At 39.9% G+C, this 14,212-nt stretch overlaps 2 protein-coding genes across 2 annotated transcripts; both read right to left on the bottom strand.

The window, feature by feature from the left end:
• Nucleotides 1-617: 617 nt before the first annotated feature.
• Nucleotides 618-1,833, bottom strand: LOC146968688 (uncharacterized). The gene is made up of 3 exons (XM_085759302.1): nt 1,825-1,833; nt 1,430-1,628; nt 618-1,369 (listed from the first exon to the last, which is right to left on the bottom strand). Exons 1-3 carry the CDS (start codon nt 1,831-1,833, stop codon nt 618-620), a joined length of 960 nt encoding a protein of 319 aa, XP_085615428.1.
• A 1,376-nt stretch (nt 1,834-3,209) lies between these two features.
• LOC146968687 (uncharacterized) lies at nt 3,210-11,870 on the bottom strand. The gene is made up of 3 exons (XM_085759301.1): nt 11,269-11,870; nt 11,020-11,214; nt 3,210-3,313 (listed from the first exon to the last, which is right to left on the bottom strand). Exons 1-3 carry the CDS (start codon nt 11,816-11,818, stop codon nt 3,210-3,212), a joined length of 849 nt encoding a protein of 282 aa, XP_085615427.1. The 5' UTR covers nt 11,819-11,870.
• Between the last annotated feature and the right edge of the window lie 2,342 nt (nt 11,871-14,212).

The raw sequence follows: 14,212 nt of genomic DNA, 5'->3' as shown, positions 1-14,212 counted from the left end.
GCTTTCCAAACAAAAAACAATAGATGTTTCCACCAAGTACAACTATACCAGAAAGAGATGTTTTTTACAGAATCTGCTACACTTTGATAAAAAAAAAAAAATGAACATTTGTGTTGTGTTGGAATGAGCTGTTACAGTTCAGCCCAACCAACAACTCTGCAGCCTCACTTACTGCGGTTATTTATTTGTAATACTAATTTCATGAACAATCAATTTCTTACATATCAAAATCATAGACTTTAACAAAAATATTTATATAAAAATATTTTACATATGAAATTCATTTTCACTGTGTTGTGATGAGCTGTCACAGTTCAATAACTGCAGCCTCACACACAATGCTGCTGCCTTCAGTAACAGTCCTGAGTTTACATACACTCATACGTCTCTTCTTGCCAGAAACATCAGAGAATTGACGGCCACAAAAACTTCAACTGTACGTTTACTCTCCTTCATGGATTCTTGTGAACACGTAAAGATCTTCATGTTGACAAAATGTCTCATCACAAAACTGCAACTAAATGATTTAAGGTGTCTTAACTCTTACCTGCCTTACATGTACTCCACACACACTACAAGAAAATGGTTTAACTTCTGTATGGACTTTAATGTGCTGCTCAAGATAACAACTGAAGTTTCCCTCCTTTATGGGATTTCATGTGTGTTGCCAAATTCTCCAGCTCCATAAATGTTTCCCCACAAACACTGCAACCAAATGGCTTCTCTTTTGAATGTACTCTTGTGTGAAACAAAAGTGTTGTCTTCTGTGTAAATCCATTCCCACAAATAGCACAACTGAATGGTTTCTCCTGTGTGTGGAGTCTCAAATGCACACTCAAACTCCCTGAATGTCTAAAATGTTTCCCACAGGTAGCACAGTCAAATGGTTTCTCTCCTGTATGGACTCTCATGTGGTCTTTAAGATGAGCTCTTCGACTAAATGTTTTACCACAGGTAGCACAGTCAAATGGTTTCTCCTCTGTATGGAGTCTCATGTGGTCTTTAAGCTGAGCTCTTCGACTAAATGTTTTACCACAGGTAGCACACTCAAATGGTTTCTCTCCTGTATGGATCCTCATGTGGAGTTTAAGAGTACCTCTTTGATTAAATGTTTTACCACAGGTAGCACAGTCAAATGGTTTCTCTCCTGTATGGATCCTCATGTGTCTCTTCAGATCAAAGGGTGCATTAAAAGTTTTCCCACACTCTGAGCAGCGGTGAGACTTCTTACAGTGAGACTTCTTACCAGTGTCACATTCTCCATCACTTCCATGAACAGCTTCACTGTTCAAACCTGACTCAGGTGCTCTGGTTTCTCTCCAGTCATCACTGTATTCAGTCTCACAGGACGACTCTGAGACCTCATCATCTGGATCTGGTTGAAGATCTTCATGTTGATCTGAGTTCCTGGCTGGTTCAGATCCTCCACAGTCGTCTCCATCGGCCTCTATCTGTTCAGCTGAGCTGCTGGATGGAGGCTCAGCCTCAGTTTGTCTTTGATGAGGTTGTAGGGACTGAGGATTCTCCTCCTCATCCTCACTCTTCACATGAACAGAAGTGAGGGGAAACTCTGGAGTGGTCGATAGTTCCTCATTTTCTTCTTTAATATGTAGATTCTCTGGGTTCTCCTGATCCAGACTAGAGGTCAACTCAGGAGGATCCTCTGCTTCAATCTTCAACAGGTGCTGATCACCTGCAGAAACAATGAAATACATCATGAACAACAGTGTCTTCATACTGTCACTCATATAACTGGTGTCTCTATGAACCCCATGATCACCTCCATTAGTGTTAACAAAAGTCAAAACAGGAACATAATTGTACCAGAGACATTGCGTTGCATCGCGGCCGTTCCCAGTGTCGCTTCTGGTGTTTGTTTGTTGTTGTTGTTTTTTTTTGGGGGGGGGGGTTTCGTTGTTTTTTGACAAACAGCCGTGTGTCAAAAAACAAAAAACAAAGAAAATACCATTGTTACAATTTTGTAGAACATGTTTGTGTCCAACATGTCCTGTTGTAAGGTTACCAGTGGTTAAATCCTGAATTGCAATACGGTACTCCAATAATGTACGACTATAAATATTCCTAAACTTTAAAGCAGAAGTAAGTGATATATTTGTGTTAATATAAGTCTTAAATAGTTATATCTTCCTACAGCAATCACTTACATAGAGTGTTTGGACTGAAACACGGGTCTGTCAGTCCCTCTGCTCTGCTCTGAGCCGAAGAGAAAACATTTATCGTATCCTACAGTTTTTATCCAATGAGGAGAGAGAACGGCATGCAGGGCTGTGTGTGCAGCCAAGGAACGCCGTGAATGTGGTGACGTAGGGACGAGGACTGTTATGGTGCGTTCAAGGAAACTCGTATTTTTCCGACCGTGAAGTGGTACCAGTTCGATCTGGTACGAGTTCACCGGTCGGAAGTTACGAGTGGCCGTTATAGTGACTTTCACCGGTAAAACAGGTCGGAAAAACACGAGTGGGTTGCCTGAAACGCTACAAAGTCGTAAGTTGTGACTTGAAGCTGTAATTTACGATTTCAAAAGCCTGCCTGGAACGCAGCATTAGCGAAAACGACCGGACCACTTACTTCTGCTTTAAGTTTGTGTGTGATGAAGACACGATTCAACATCTGAACCTAAAGCACAGGTGTTTTGTACATCTTCAAATTAATCACAGAGCAACAGAACGTGAGGGGAAAATAACCTTTAATCTGTTGGTTTTGGCGATGGCTCCAAAAACAGGACTATGGGAATAAATTCAAGATAAATTCAAATAAAAAAAGGTACTACTTGCTAGTCGATGATAATAGCTAAGTCAATTTACAGAGTCAGTCGCCTCAACTAAAAGACCTTCTTAGATTTTGTAACTCCCTGTTGTACAATTGTTGATAGCCACATAAAAGTTAGAAGATAAATGTAGTACAACGTGTCCTCTTTCTCTACAAACCACAACTTTGAGGTGAAATGATGTAAAACTGAATCACCAACCGGTTTTGTTGAGGACGACTCGAGGCTGCAGGAGAACATCCAGCAGGTTCCTCTGCCGCTCGATCTCCTGTCTGAAGCCCGAAGCCTCCGCCTCGTATCCGGCTACGACTCTGTCCACGGCCGCTAAGATTTCCTGGGAGGCGGCGGCGAGTCTCTCGGTAACAAATCCTCTCAGAAACTCCACCTCAGACATTTTACTCAAACTCTTTGTTGTTCCTGCCTAGGAAACCCAAACCGTTTCCCGCTGCTCGACTCTCTTCCGGGTTGGGCACGTCACGTCGGCAACCGAAGGGACGCCCACCAAACCGTCACTTCCGGTCAGAGCTGTGTTTTAGAGGGAGTAAGATCAACTGTTCATCGAGGAGTGGCTTTTTTTTTTAATTATTATTATTTATTTTTTTTACATCAAGTCAGATTAGTCACTTTACTTTTGGCATCTTGACATTTTAAACAAGCAGGTTAGGCCACCTTTCATTCATAATTGATTTTCATTACAACTAACTCATTTTTTACTGCACTGAAACATTAACAAAGGAGATGGACTAACCATGCATAAATTGCGTCAGAGCCACTGCCACACACTGCTGTGTTTTGAATTTGACTGAAGCAAAACTCAAAATCTTTCCAAGAATAGTTATCTTATTTCTTGTCACAATGTCTCATTTCTAGTCAAAACTAATCTCTTTCCACTTAAAATAAGACTCATCACCTAAAGATGAACTTGTTTTTAGATAATTTTTACTTGTTTCAAACAAATTTTCACTTGAAATCTGCAGAAAAATCTGCCAGTGAAAACAAGTTTTTTTGTGCTTGTAATAAGAAAGAAAAACTTGCTCCACTATCAGATTTCTCTACATATTTCAAGTGAAAATATGATTGAAAGAAGGAAAAAGTGTCTAAAAAACAAGCTCCTTTTTAATGTGATGAGTCTTATTTTAAGTATAATTAGATTTGTCTTGACTAGAAATGACATTTTGACTAAAAATAAGACAAATATTCTTAGTAAGATTTTGAGTTTTTGCAGTGCAGCTCGTTTAATCCCAAAACATCAGAGAAAGTGGTATTCCAATTTAATATGAATGGACCTTAAATTTCTTTATAATGTCAGAAACCCAAAAGGAGTCACCAAGACTTAACACTGTCCATTCACAACAAGAACAAGAGGAAACGTTGCAAGTACTTTCCAGGTGCATGAATAGAGTGAGTGAGCTGCAGGTCTAGAGCGCCCCCTGCTGACCATTTATCAGAACTAACACTATCTGTCATGTTTTACAGTAAGATGGCCTCTCACACCACTTTGTTGTCTGACGAAGAGCATATTCAGCTCGAAATGTAAATGATTTATTTTGCAAGAAGTCCTGCAGTGCTGCAAGTCATTCATCCCTTTTCTCATGATACCATAATTGACTCAGCACCTGCGCTTCTCTGATGAGATGTGTGTGTCTTTCATCTGGTTGTTGAAGTTTCACTATAGAAACATTCAGAGAGGCAGAGACAGAGTACTGTTCCGCCTTGCGGCGTTTTGAGTTTAAGTTCCTAGTCGGACCCTTTAGAGGGACGGACCTACTCAGACAACAAAGAAATCACACTGGGCTAGCTGCTTCAAAACAGCGCTGGTTAAGTCTTTGTCTGTAAGTAATTACACAACCACATTATAGTTATTGAGAGATTTATATGTTTACTTTAATTAATACAGTGTATTACTTTCATTGTATCAGTTTTTACGAGTTGCACTCGCGGTAAATGTGTTTCTCATGCTGCCGCCGTAGTACCGAATTTGCCCAGCAGAGGGCCGTGGCGCTACACAGATTTATTTACATCTGTTCATCTTGTGAAAGTGTGTTTATTTTATTGCTGTAAAGAGACAACAGACGTTATATTTAGTAATGTTTATTTCTCTGTCTGTTTTGCAGTCTTACAAAAAAGTATGAGAGAATTCTGCGAATAAAACTGAGGAAAAAGAATACAAACCTCAACAAGACTTCCGGAGTCCCTCATCATTGTTATCTATCTGTCTAGCTAACCTAATGCGAGGGCAGAATAAGTACTATGCCGTGTCCTGACAAGTAACAGGATTTTGGTTTTGTTTTACAAAATTAATTTTCCTATATTGAAGAATGAAAATTATTTCCACAGCTTTATGTTTGGATCATTGTGTTTTTTTCTGTTCAGTGGTGTTTTTCATTTTGAATGACTCGGGGTCTGATCTGACAACAGTGTTCGGTTTTGAGCTCAGTTTGATCTGTTTTTAGACAAGTTTGGTTTTGCAGGAAGAGTCAGAGGTTTTGTGAATGTAGTTTGAAAACTGGGTTTTGTGTTTACAATTTAGAGAAAAGGATGGAAGGAAAACAATCACACAAGTAAATGTTTATAATATACTTAAATTTATAATAACACAAATAGATAAACCTTTTCATTTAAAAACACACATATTTTTTTTCTGAATCACGCCAGAAGAGAACAAAACCGTCCTCCACACCAGTCTTGTTTACCGCCACAGCTCTGATTGGGCCATTGGTGAAAACACCACAGGTCAGAGTGACGCTGTCTCCAGGACGAGCTGTGATAACCTCATCTGATGGAGAGAGAGAGAGTCTGAATTGACCCGTAGGACGTTTAATTATCATCACACTTAACAGGTTTCGCTGTGTGACATTTTATTAAAGCCAATCTGGCATTTTCTAAGAGTTTATTTTTTTCTTTTCTTTATTAGGATCCCCATTAGCACCTGCCACAGCATCGGCTATTCTTCCTGGGGTCCGACATACACACAACATACACATAAACATTCACATCAACACATAAGAAACATACATTCACATATACACATAAAAAACACACATTTATACATGACACAACAAAAACAAACAACAAGGCTCCCTAATAATGAACAAACCACAGAAAAAAATCTGACAAGACATTTGACAGACAACACAGACGTCATAATTTCTCTGCTCAGATTCCATTCAGTACTTCAATACCTTAAGTACAACCGCAAAGTAAATAAAAAAATAAAATAAAATTATAGCTGCTGCGCAGCGATGGGTCGGGTCCGGGCTACTTTTGGGCAAATTTAGGCAATTCTGAGCAACAAACAGGAGAATAGGAAGACAAGACAGTTGTCCTTATAATGTTCAATTTGGACCAGTTGAGGATTGAACCCACAACCTCGGGAACCAAAGACCATTGTCTATCGCACGGAGCTAATTGACAAGTGGCAGTGTAATAGTGGCTTCACAAATTGAGTAAGCCATTCACTGTCGTGTAGGCAGATTTGAAACCACAGTAAAAGAAAAAACAGTTTTTGAGGTAAAATAATGATATGTATTTGTAAAACATCTACTGTGACTCTAAGATGTTAGGAGCCTTCGCACATGGTCCAGTCCAAGCTATTTGGATTTTTAAACTTAGAAGCTTGCTGTGATGCCACCATTAGGACAATTGTCTTGTGTTTCGTGTTGAGGACAACTGACATTTTGATCTGTCATCATCATCATCATCACCCTTGCTGGGACTCGAACCCACAGTCTCTGACACCAAGAACCAGCTCCTAACTCGCTGAGCTAATCGGCTGGTAGTGAGACCTGCTGTGTAGCTTCATTTATCCACTCAGGGAGTCAATGCCCGGGCAGCTGTTGTAAAGGCAGATTTCAAAAATGGTCAAAAAGTCAGAAATTATGTTATCTAAACAAAAATCTGTTAATACATAAATTGCATCTAGACAGCAAAACAGCTTGAGGACAACTGACATTTTGATCTGTCATCATTATCATCATCACCCTTGCTGGGTCTCGAACTCACAATCTCTGACACCAAGAACCAGCTCCTAACTCGCTGAGCTAATTGGCTGGTAGTGAGACCTGCTGTGTAGCTTCATTTATCCACTCAGGTGAGTCAGTGCCCGGGCAGCTGTTGTGATGAAATGGTCAAAATTTCAGAAATTCAGTCATCTAAACAAAAATCTGATAATACATAAATTGCATCTTGACAGCATGAAAATGTTGGTGATTTGTTTTTAATGATAAGTGTTTTGCTTCATAAGAGAAAATCTGATGTTTAAAAATTCCACACTCACATTGACTGCAGTTGTTCCCATGAGAGCAGAATTCAAAATGTTCTCAAAAATTCAGTTTTTGAATTAAAATTCTGATATTTGCCAAACTTCATTAACCATGACTCCAAAATATTCTCATTTTTTTTCAGGAAGTTTGAAAATGTATTTAGCAAGAATTTGATGGTATATGTTTACAGTAGTGTTTACAGTCAAACGTTTTCATGCACTGTAGGCTCAATTTTTGCTTAATCAAAAATCCGAGAAACAAGTTTTGTGGAGGACGGTCTGGAGATGCTCTGTAGCAAGTTTGGTGACAATTGAGCAAAAATTGTGGGAGGAGATACATTTTAAAAGTTTTACAGTTATTGAAAAAAACTGAGTGATGGACTTCATAATTTGTAATGAGTTTAAGTGGACAAAAGTTTCAGCAGTATTGAGGCTACATTGTGGTGAAGTTTCAACACTGTAGCATCTACCGTTGGTTTGGTAGGAATTTTTAAAGTTTTTAAATTTAAACGCTTATTGTGCCCCCCCTAGGAGGGGGGGGCACATGTCCTTGGAGTTGAGTGAATCTGGCATGGGACTGAACCTTTGTGCAAAGTTTGGTGAGTTTTCGCCCATGGGAAGTATGACTTCCTTGGAAGAAGAAGAAAGAAAGAAGAAGAAGAATTCCTAGGAATACAATAGTGTCCCGGCAGCTTAGCTGCCCGGACCCTAAAGAAAAATCAGTTTTTGAGGTAAAATAATGATATGTATTTGTCAAACATCAACTATGAGTCTAAGATGTTAGGAGCCTTCGCACATGGTCCAGTCCAAGCTATTTGAATTTTTAAATTTAGAGGCTTGCTGTGATGCCACCATTAGGACAATTGTCTTGTGTTTCATGCTGAGGACAACTAACATTTTGATATGTCATCATCATCATCACCCTTGCTGGGTCTCGAACTCACAACCTCTGACACCAAGAACCAGCTCCTAACTTGCTGAGCTAATTGACTGGTAGTGAGACCTGCTGTGTAGCTTCATTTATCCACTCAGGTGAGTCAGTGCCCGGGCAGCTGTTGTCAAGGCAGATTTAAGAAAGTCAGAAATTCTATTATCTAAACAAAAATCAGTTAACACATAAATTGCATTTAGACAGCAAAACAGCTTGAGGACATCTCACATTTTGATATGTCATCATCATCATCTCCCTTACTGGGTCTCGAACTCACAATCTCTGACACCAAGAACCAGCTCTTAACTCGCTGAGCTAATTGGCTGGTAGTGAGACCTGCTGTGTAGCTTCATTTATCCACTCAGGTGAGTCAGTGCCCGGGCAGCTGTTGTGATGAAATGGTCAAAATTTCAGAAATTCAGTCATCTAAACAAAAATCTAATAATACATAAATTGCATCTTGACAGCATGGAAATGTTGGTGATTTGTTTTTAATGATAAGTGTTTTGCTTCATAAGAGAAAATCTGATGTTTAAAAATTCCACACTCACATTGATTGCAGTTGTTCCCATGAGAGCAGAATTCAAAATGTTCTCAAAAATTCAGTTTTTGAATTAAAATTCTGATATTTGCCAAACTTCATCAACCATGACTCCAGAATATTCTCATTTTTTTTCAGGAAGTTTGAAAATGTATTTAGCAAGAATTTGATGGTATATGTTTACAGTACCGTTTACAGTCAAACGTTTTCATGCACTGTAGGCTCAATTTTTGCTTAATCAAAAATCCGAGAAACAAGTTTTGTGGAGGACGGTCTGGAGATGCTCTGTAGCAAGTTTGGTGTCAATTGAGCAAAAATTGTGGGAGGAGATACATGGAGGGGGGGCACATGTCCTTGGAGTGGAGTAAATCTGGCATGGGGTTGGATGTTTCTGTAAAGTTTGGTGAGTTTTCGCCCATGGGAAGTATGACTTCCTTGGAAGAAGAAAGAAAGAAAGAAGAATTCCTCGGAATACAATAGTAGTATTGCAACTGTTCTCTGAATTATACCTGTTCTCACTCTCGGCAATATGAACCTCCCTTCTGATGTACTTCTTGTTCAATAACTGTGTTGGGCAAAATGGGAGTGTAGTTTGTCATACAATAATTTTGGTACTTGTGTCACAAGTAGTGTGTATTTATAAGTTGGTAACGTGATTTAAATTAACGTTGTGTTTTAGACAACAAGACAATTAATAAGATCATACATAGTTGAATTTGGTGACAAGCAGTAGGCCTAATCGAAGGAAAGAAAAGTATAGGAATTCACTACACTACTACTACACTATTCACTACTTCCATTAGTTGTATGAATAACTGGCCAGAGGCATTTTGAGAGGGACCCCGTGTAACCTCTTGAAATGTCCGTGTTAGGATGTGCCCCGCTCCTGTACAATATCTATCCATTTCACACTTAATAAATGATCAAGAACAACTTACCAGAAAGTGAAGACACAGAACTGATCAGACTGAAGACCAACATGGAGCCGGTTAGAAGAAACATTCTCCACACAAACATAAATAACATTAATAACATTCATAGCATTAACGTTATTCTCTCAGTAATCAGACTCAGACTGAGCTCTGTTCACTTTACCTTTGGTAAAAAGTTTCCTCCGTTGGCAGGCGCCGCCAAGCTCAACCAAAAATGAAAGTTCTTAAAGGATAATTGCCGTTTTTTACAATCTGGACCTTATTTGTAACATATAATAAGAGCATATAACACCACCCCACCCCCTGAGGCTTTGTCGGTGACGGTCGGGAATCGGTCCGCGGCTCCAACGCTTCACTCAGACTGTATTTCTTTTTCTTTGCGGTCCTGACTGCTGCTGCTGAGAGAGAGAGAGAGCAGCATCAGAGACAGCTAGTGCGGCTAGCAGCTCTCCTACTCTGCTGCACGTAGCTTCACCTGAGCTCCGTCATTGGCTGGAGAGAAAACACAGACTCTCTCGCTCTCCACCCAGAAACATCCACGTGCATAACAAAACAAAGCAAAATACCAAAATACAGGCAGGGGGAGGGGGCGCTGCAGACACAGCCACCACCACACAAGACTAGAAGCCCATAGGTGATGATGAAAGACAAAGATTTCATTTGTTTAAGTCTAACGTTTATTTTTATTGCTTTCCAAACAAAAAACAATAGATGTTTCCACCAAGTACAACTATACCAGAAAGAGATGTTTTTTACAGAATCTGCTACACTTTGATAAAAAAAAAAACAATGAAAATTTGTGTTGTGTTGGAATGAGCTGTTACAGTTCAGCCCAACCAACAACTCTGCAGCCTCACTTACTGCTGTTATTTATTTGTAATACTAATTTAATGAACAATCAATTTCTTACATATCAAAATCATAGATTTTAACAAAAATATTTATATAAAAATATATAAAAAATGTTTACATATGAAATTCATTTTCACTGTGTTGTGATGAGCTGTCACAGTTCAATAACTGCAGCCTCACACACACTGCTGCTGCCTTCAGTAACAATCCTGAGTTTACATACACTCATACGTCTCTTCTTGCCAGAAACATCAGAGAATTGACGGCCACAAAAACTTCAACTGTACGTTTACTCTCCTTCATGGATTCTTGTGAACATGTTAAGAGCTTCCTGTTGACAAAATGTCTCATCACAAAACTGCAACTAAATGATTTAAGGTGTCTTAACTCTACCTACTGCCTTACATGTACTCCACACACACTACATGAAAATGGTTTAACTTCTGTATGGACTTTAATGTGCTGCTCAAGATAACTGAAGTTTCCCTCCTTTATGGGATTTCATGTGTGTCGCCAAATTCTCCAGCTCCATAAATGTTTTCCCACAAACACTGCAACCAAATGGCTTCTCTTTTGAATGTACTCTTGTGTGAAACAAAAGTTTTGTCTTCTGTGTAAATCCATTCCCACAAATAGCACAACTAAATGGTTTCTCCTGTGTGTGGAGTCTCAAATGCACATTCAAACTCCCTGAATGTCTAAAATGTTTCGCACAGGTAGGACATTCAAATGGTTTCTCTCCTGTATGGACTCTCATGTGTTCTTTAAGATTACCTCTTTGACGAAATTGTTTACCACAGCTAGCACAGTCAAATGGTTTCTCTCCTGTATGGATCCTCATGTGTTCCTTAAGATGACCTCTTTGACTAAATTGTTTACCACATGTAACACATTCAAATAGTTTCTCTCCTGTATGGCGTCTCTTATGTCGATGAAGATGATGTCGTAGTCTAAATGTTTTACCACAGGTAGCACAGTCAAATGTTTTCTCTCCTGTATGAATCCTCATGTGTTCCTTAAGGTTACATCTGTGACTAAATTGTTTACCACAGCTAGCACAGTCAAAGGGTTTCTCTCCTGTATGGATCCTCATGTGTTCCTTAAAAGTACATCTGTGACTAAATGTTTTACCACAGCTGGCACAGTCAAATGGTTTCTCTCCTGTATGGATCCTCATGTGGAGTTTAAGATTACCTCTTTGACTAAATTGTTTACCACATGTAACACAGTCAAATGGTTTCTCTCCTGTATGGATCCTCATGTGGAGTTTAAGATGACTTCTTCTACTAAATTGTTTACCACATGTAACACAGTCAAATGGTTTATCTCCTGTATGGATCCTCATGTGTTCCTTAAGAGTACCTCTTTGACTAAATTTTTTACCACAGGTAGGACATTCAAATGGTTTCTCTCTTCTATGGATCCTCATGTGGAGTTTAAGATGACCTCTTCGACTAAATTGTTTACCACATGTAACACAGTCAAATGGTTTATCTCCTGTATGGATCCTCATGTGTTCCTTAAGAGTACCTCTTTGACTAAATTGTTTACCACAGGTAACACAGTCAAATGGTGTCTCTCCTGTATGGAGTCTCATATGTCTCTTCAATATCGAGGGTGTAATAAAAGTTTTCCCACACTCTGAGCAGCGGTTAGACTTCTTACAGCGAGACTTCTTACCAGTGTCACATTCTTCATCACTTACATGAACAGCTTCACCGTTCAAACCTGACTCAGGTGCTCTGGTTTCTCTCCAGTCATCACTGTCTTCAGTCTCACAGGACGACTCTGAGACCTCATCATCTGGATCTGGTTGAAGATCTTCAGGTTGATCTGAGTTCCTGGCTGGTTCAGATCCTCCACAGTCGTCTCCATCGGCCTCTATCTGTTCAGCTGAGCTGCTGGATGGATGCTCAGCCTCAGTTTGTCTTTGATGAGGTTGTAGGGACTGGGGTTTCTCCTCCTCCTCCTCACTCTTCACATGAACAGAAGTGAGGGGAAACTCAAGAGTGGTCGATAGTTCCTCCTTTTCTTCTTTAAGATGTAGACTACCTGGGTTCTCCTGATCCAGACTAGAGGTCAACTCAGGAGGATCTTCTGCTTCAATCTTTAAAAGGTGCTGATCACCTGCAGAAACAATCAAACACATCATGAACAACAACAGTGTCTTCATACTGTCACTGTCATACACTGTCATATAACTGGTGTCTCTATGAACCCCAATGATCTTCTTAGTGGACGCTAGTCTGAGCTGAAGGAATTTTGCTCCCGCTATGAGCCTCTGATTGGCCGGAAGTCTCTGAACTAAATTTTACTTTTACTTGAGTGGTGATTTTTATACTAGTACTTTTACTTTTACTCAAGTTCCAAGAGAAGAAGGTCTCAGCACACCTGAAGATGCAGGTGCGTAGGAGGGGGGCATAACCCAGAATGCAAAGTTTTTTTGAAGAAGCTCCCGCACACTGTCTCACTCTTCACTTATTTTATCAAGGCAGCAACGTTTCGGTCAGGAGTATGACCTTCATCAGGGCATATGGAAAAGACTTCCAACATGATTCATATACATCTCTTCCCGGTGGGACTGGCCAATCAGCAGACCAGATGGCTCAACCCATGATGGGCATCACCTGAGGGCGACAACATTCAATTAACTCATAAACACATCAGGAAATATCACATAATATAGAACAATCATTTAAAAAACAAATTTTTAAAGACATTCTTAAATAGAACCATAGTCACACATATCAACAATATATAAATAGGGGAAGCTATGCCAATTGTTAAAAAGTTCTATTTGTTTGGTTTTTATATAGACAACAACTATATGGGCCACAATATCAAAAATAAATCGTCAGCATTCCATACAATAACAAAGGAGGGGGGAGAATATCCAGAGCTGGGGCAAAGGATTGAGCCCTCTGGTCTGCTGATTGGCCAGTCCCACCGGGAAGAGATGACAAAAATTAGTATTTCCAGCGGTCCCTGGATGCACCAACAGGGGCAGGAGGAGAGACTACAAAAAAGACGCTTCCTACAGGTGCTCTTCCTGCAGGCATTTACAACATTACATTTAGCAACAATTCATCGTTCAGTCCCTTTGGTGACGAAGTCTGTAAAGTGAAAATCCAGAACGCTTCCCTTCTAAGAGAAGGTCGTGGTCTCCACCCCTAGGTGGCAACATAAGTTGTTTGATTCCACAGAAGCGGAGGGAGGCCACATCATGTCTCATTTTATTGAAATGGACCGCAACTGGATCCTCATCCCCGCGGTGTATCGCGCTCTTATGTTCACTGATTCGCTGCTTAAGTTTCCGAGTGGTCTTGCCTACATAGGCAAGGCCACACGGGCAGTGGATCATATAAACAACATGAGTGGACGCACAGGTGATAATGGACTTAATGGGAAACTTTTTTCCAGTGAGAGGATGACAAAAATAGGTAGATTTACAGGTGTTGTTGCACTGTGCGCAGTTCCCATATCTATAACTTCCGTTAGGGAGCGGTCTTAAACAGGTTTGTTTAAGTTGGTTATGCTTTTTTTTTTAAACAGAATTTGCATGAACCAAATGATCTTAAATGTTTTGTCCTCTTTTATGCACGAACAGGGGCGGGTCTTTAAAGATGGAGCTGAGCTCTGGGTCTGATTTTAATATGTGCCAGTATTTCATAAATGTGGCTTTAACTAGGCTATGTGATTATGAGGAGAGTAGGTAGTAGCACATGTGACCGAAAATTGTTTTTCTTTTTTCTGAGTTTTGTTCAGCAGGTCACTTCGGGGTTTCTCCGGGTCCAGATTTTTCTACAAAATCCTCAGTTGTATGACAAACTCTCCTCAGTCTGTAAAACTGGATTTTTGGAAGACCCTTCTTGAGTGAAGTGGGATCTGCACTAGTGGCCAACAACAG

This window comes from Trachurus japonicus, chromosome 18 (assembly GCF_045865225.1).
Source record: "Trachurus japonicus isolate A0001 chromosome 18, Traja_1.0".
NCBI classification, from domain to species: Eukaryota; Metazoa; Chordata; class Actinopteri; order Carangiformes; family Carangidae; genus Trachurus; species Trachurus japonicus.
The sequence above is the reverse complement of the archived record's forward strand: the minus strand, read 5'-3'. Positions and strand labels throughout refer to the sequence as shown.

Coding starts and splice junctions, on each gene's coding strand:
- LOC146968688 (XM_085759302.1), bottom strand. Junction 1,370..1,429: donor AGAGGCCGATGGAGACGACT/GTGGAGGATCTG, acceptor AACCAGATCCAG/ATGATGAGGTCTCAGAGTCG.
- LOC146968687 (XM_085759301.1), bottom strand. CDS start 11,818: ATGAGGATCCATACAGGAGATAAACCATTTGACTGTGTTACATGTGGT. Junction 11,215..11,268: donor ATTTGACTGTGCTACCTGTG/GTAAAACATTTA, acceptor GACGCCATACAG/GAGAGAAACTATTTGAATGT. Junction 3,314..11,019: donor ACCATTTGAATGTCCTACCT/GTGCGAAACATT, acceptor TCTAAAACACAG/CTCTGACCGGAAGTGACGGT.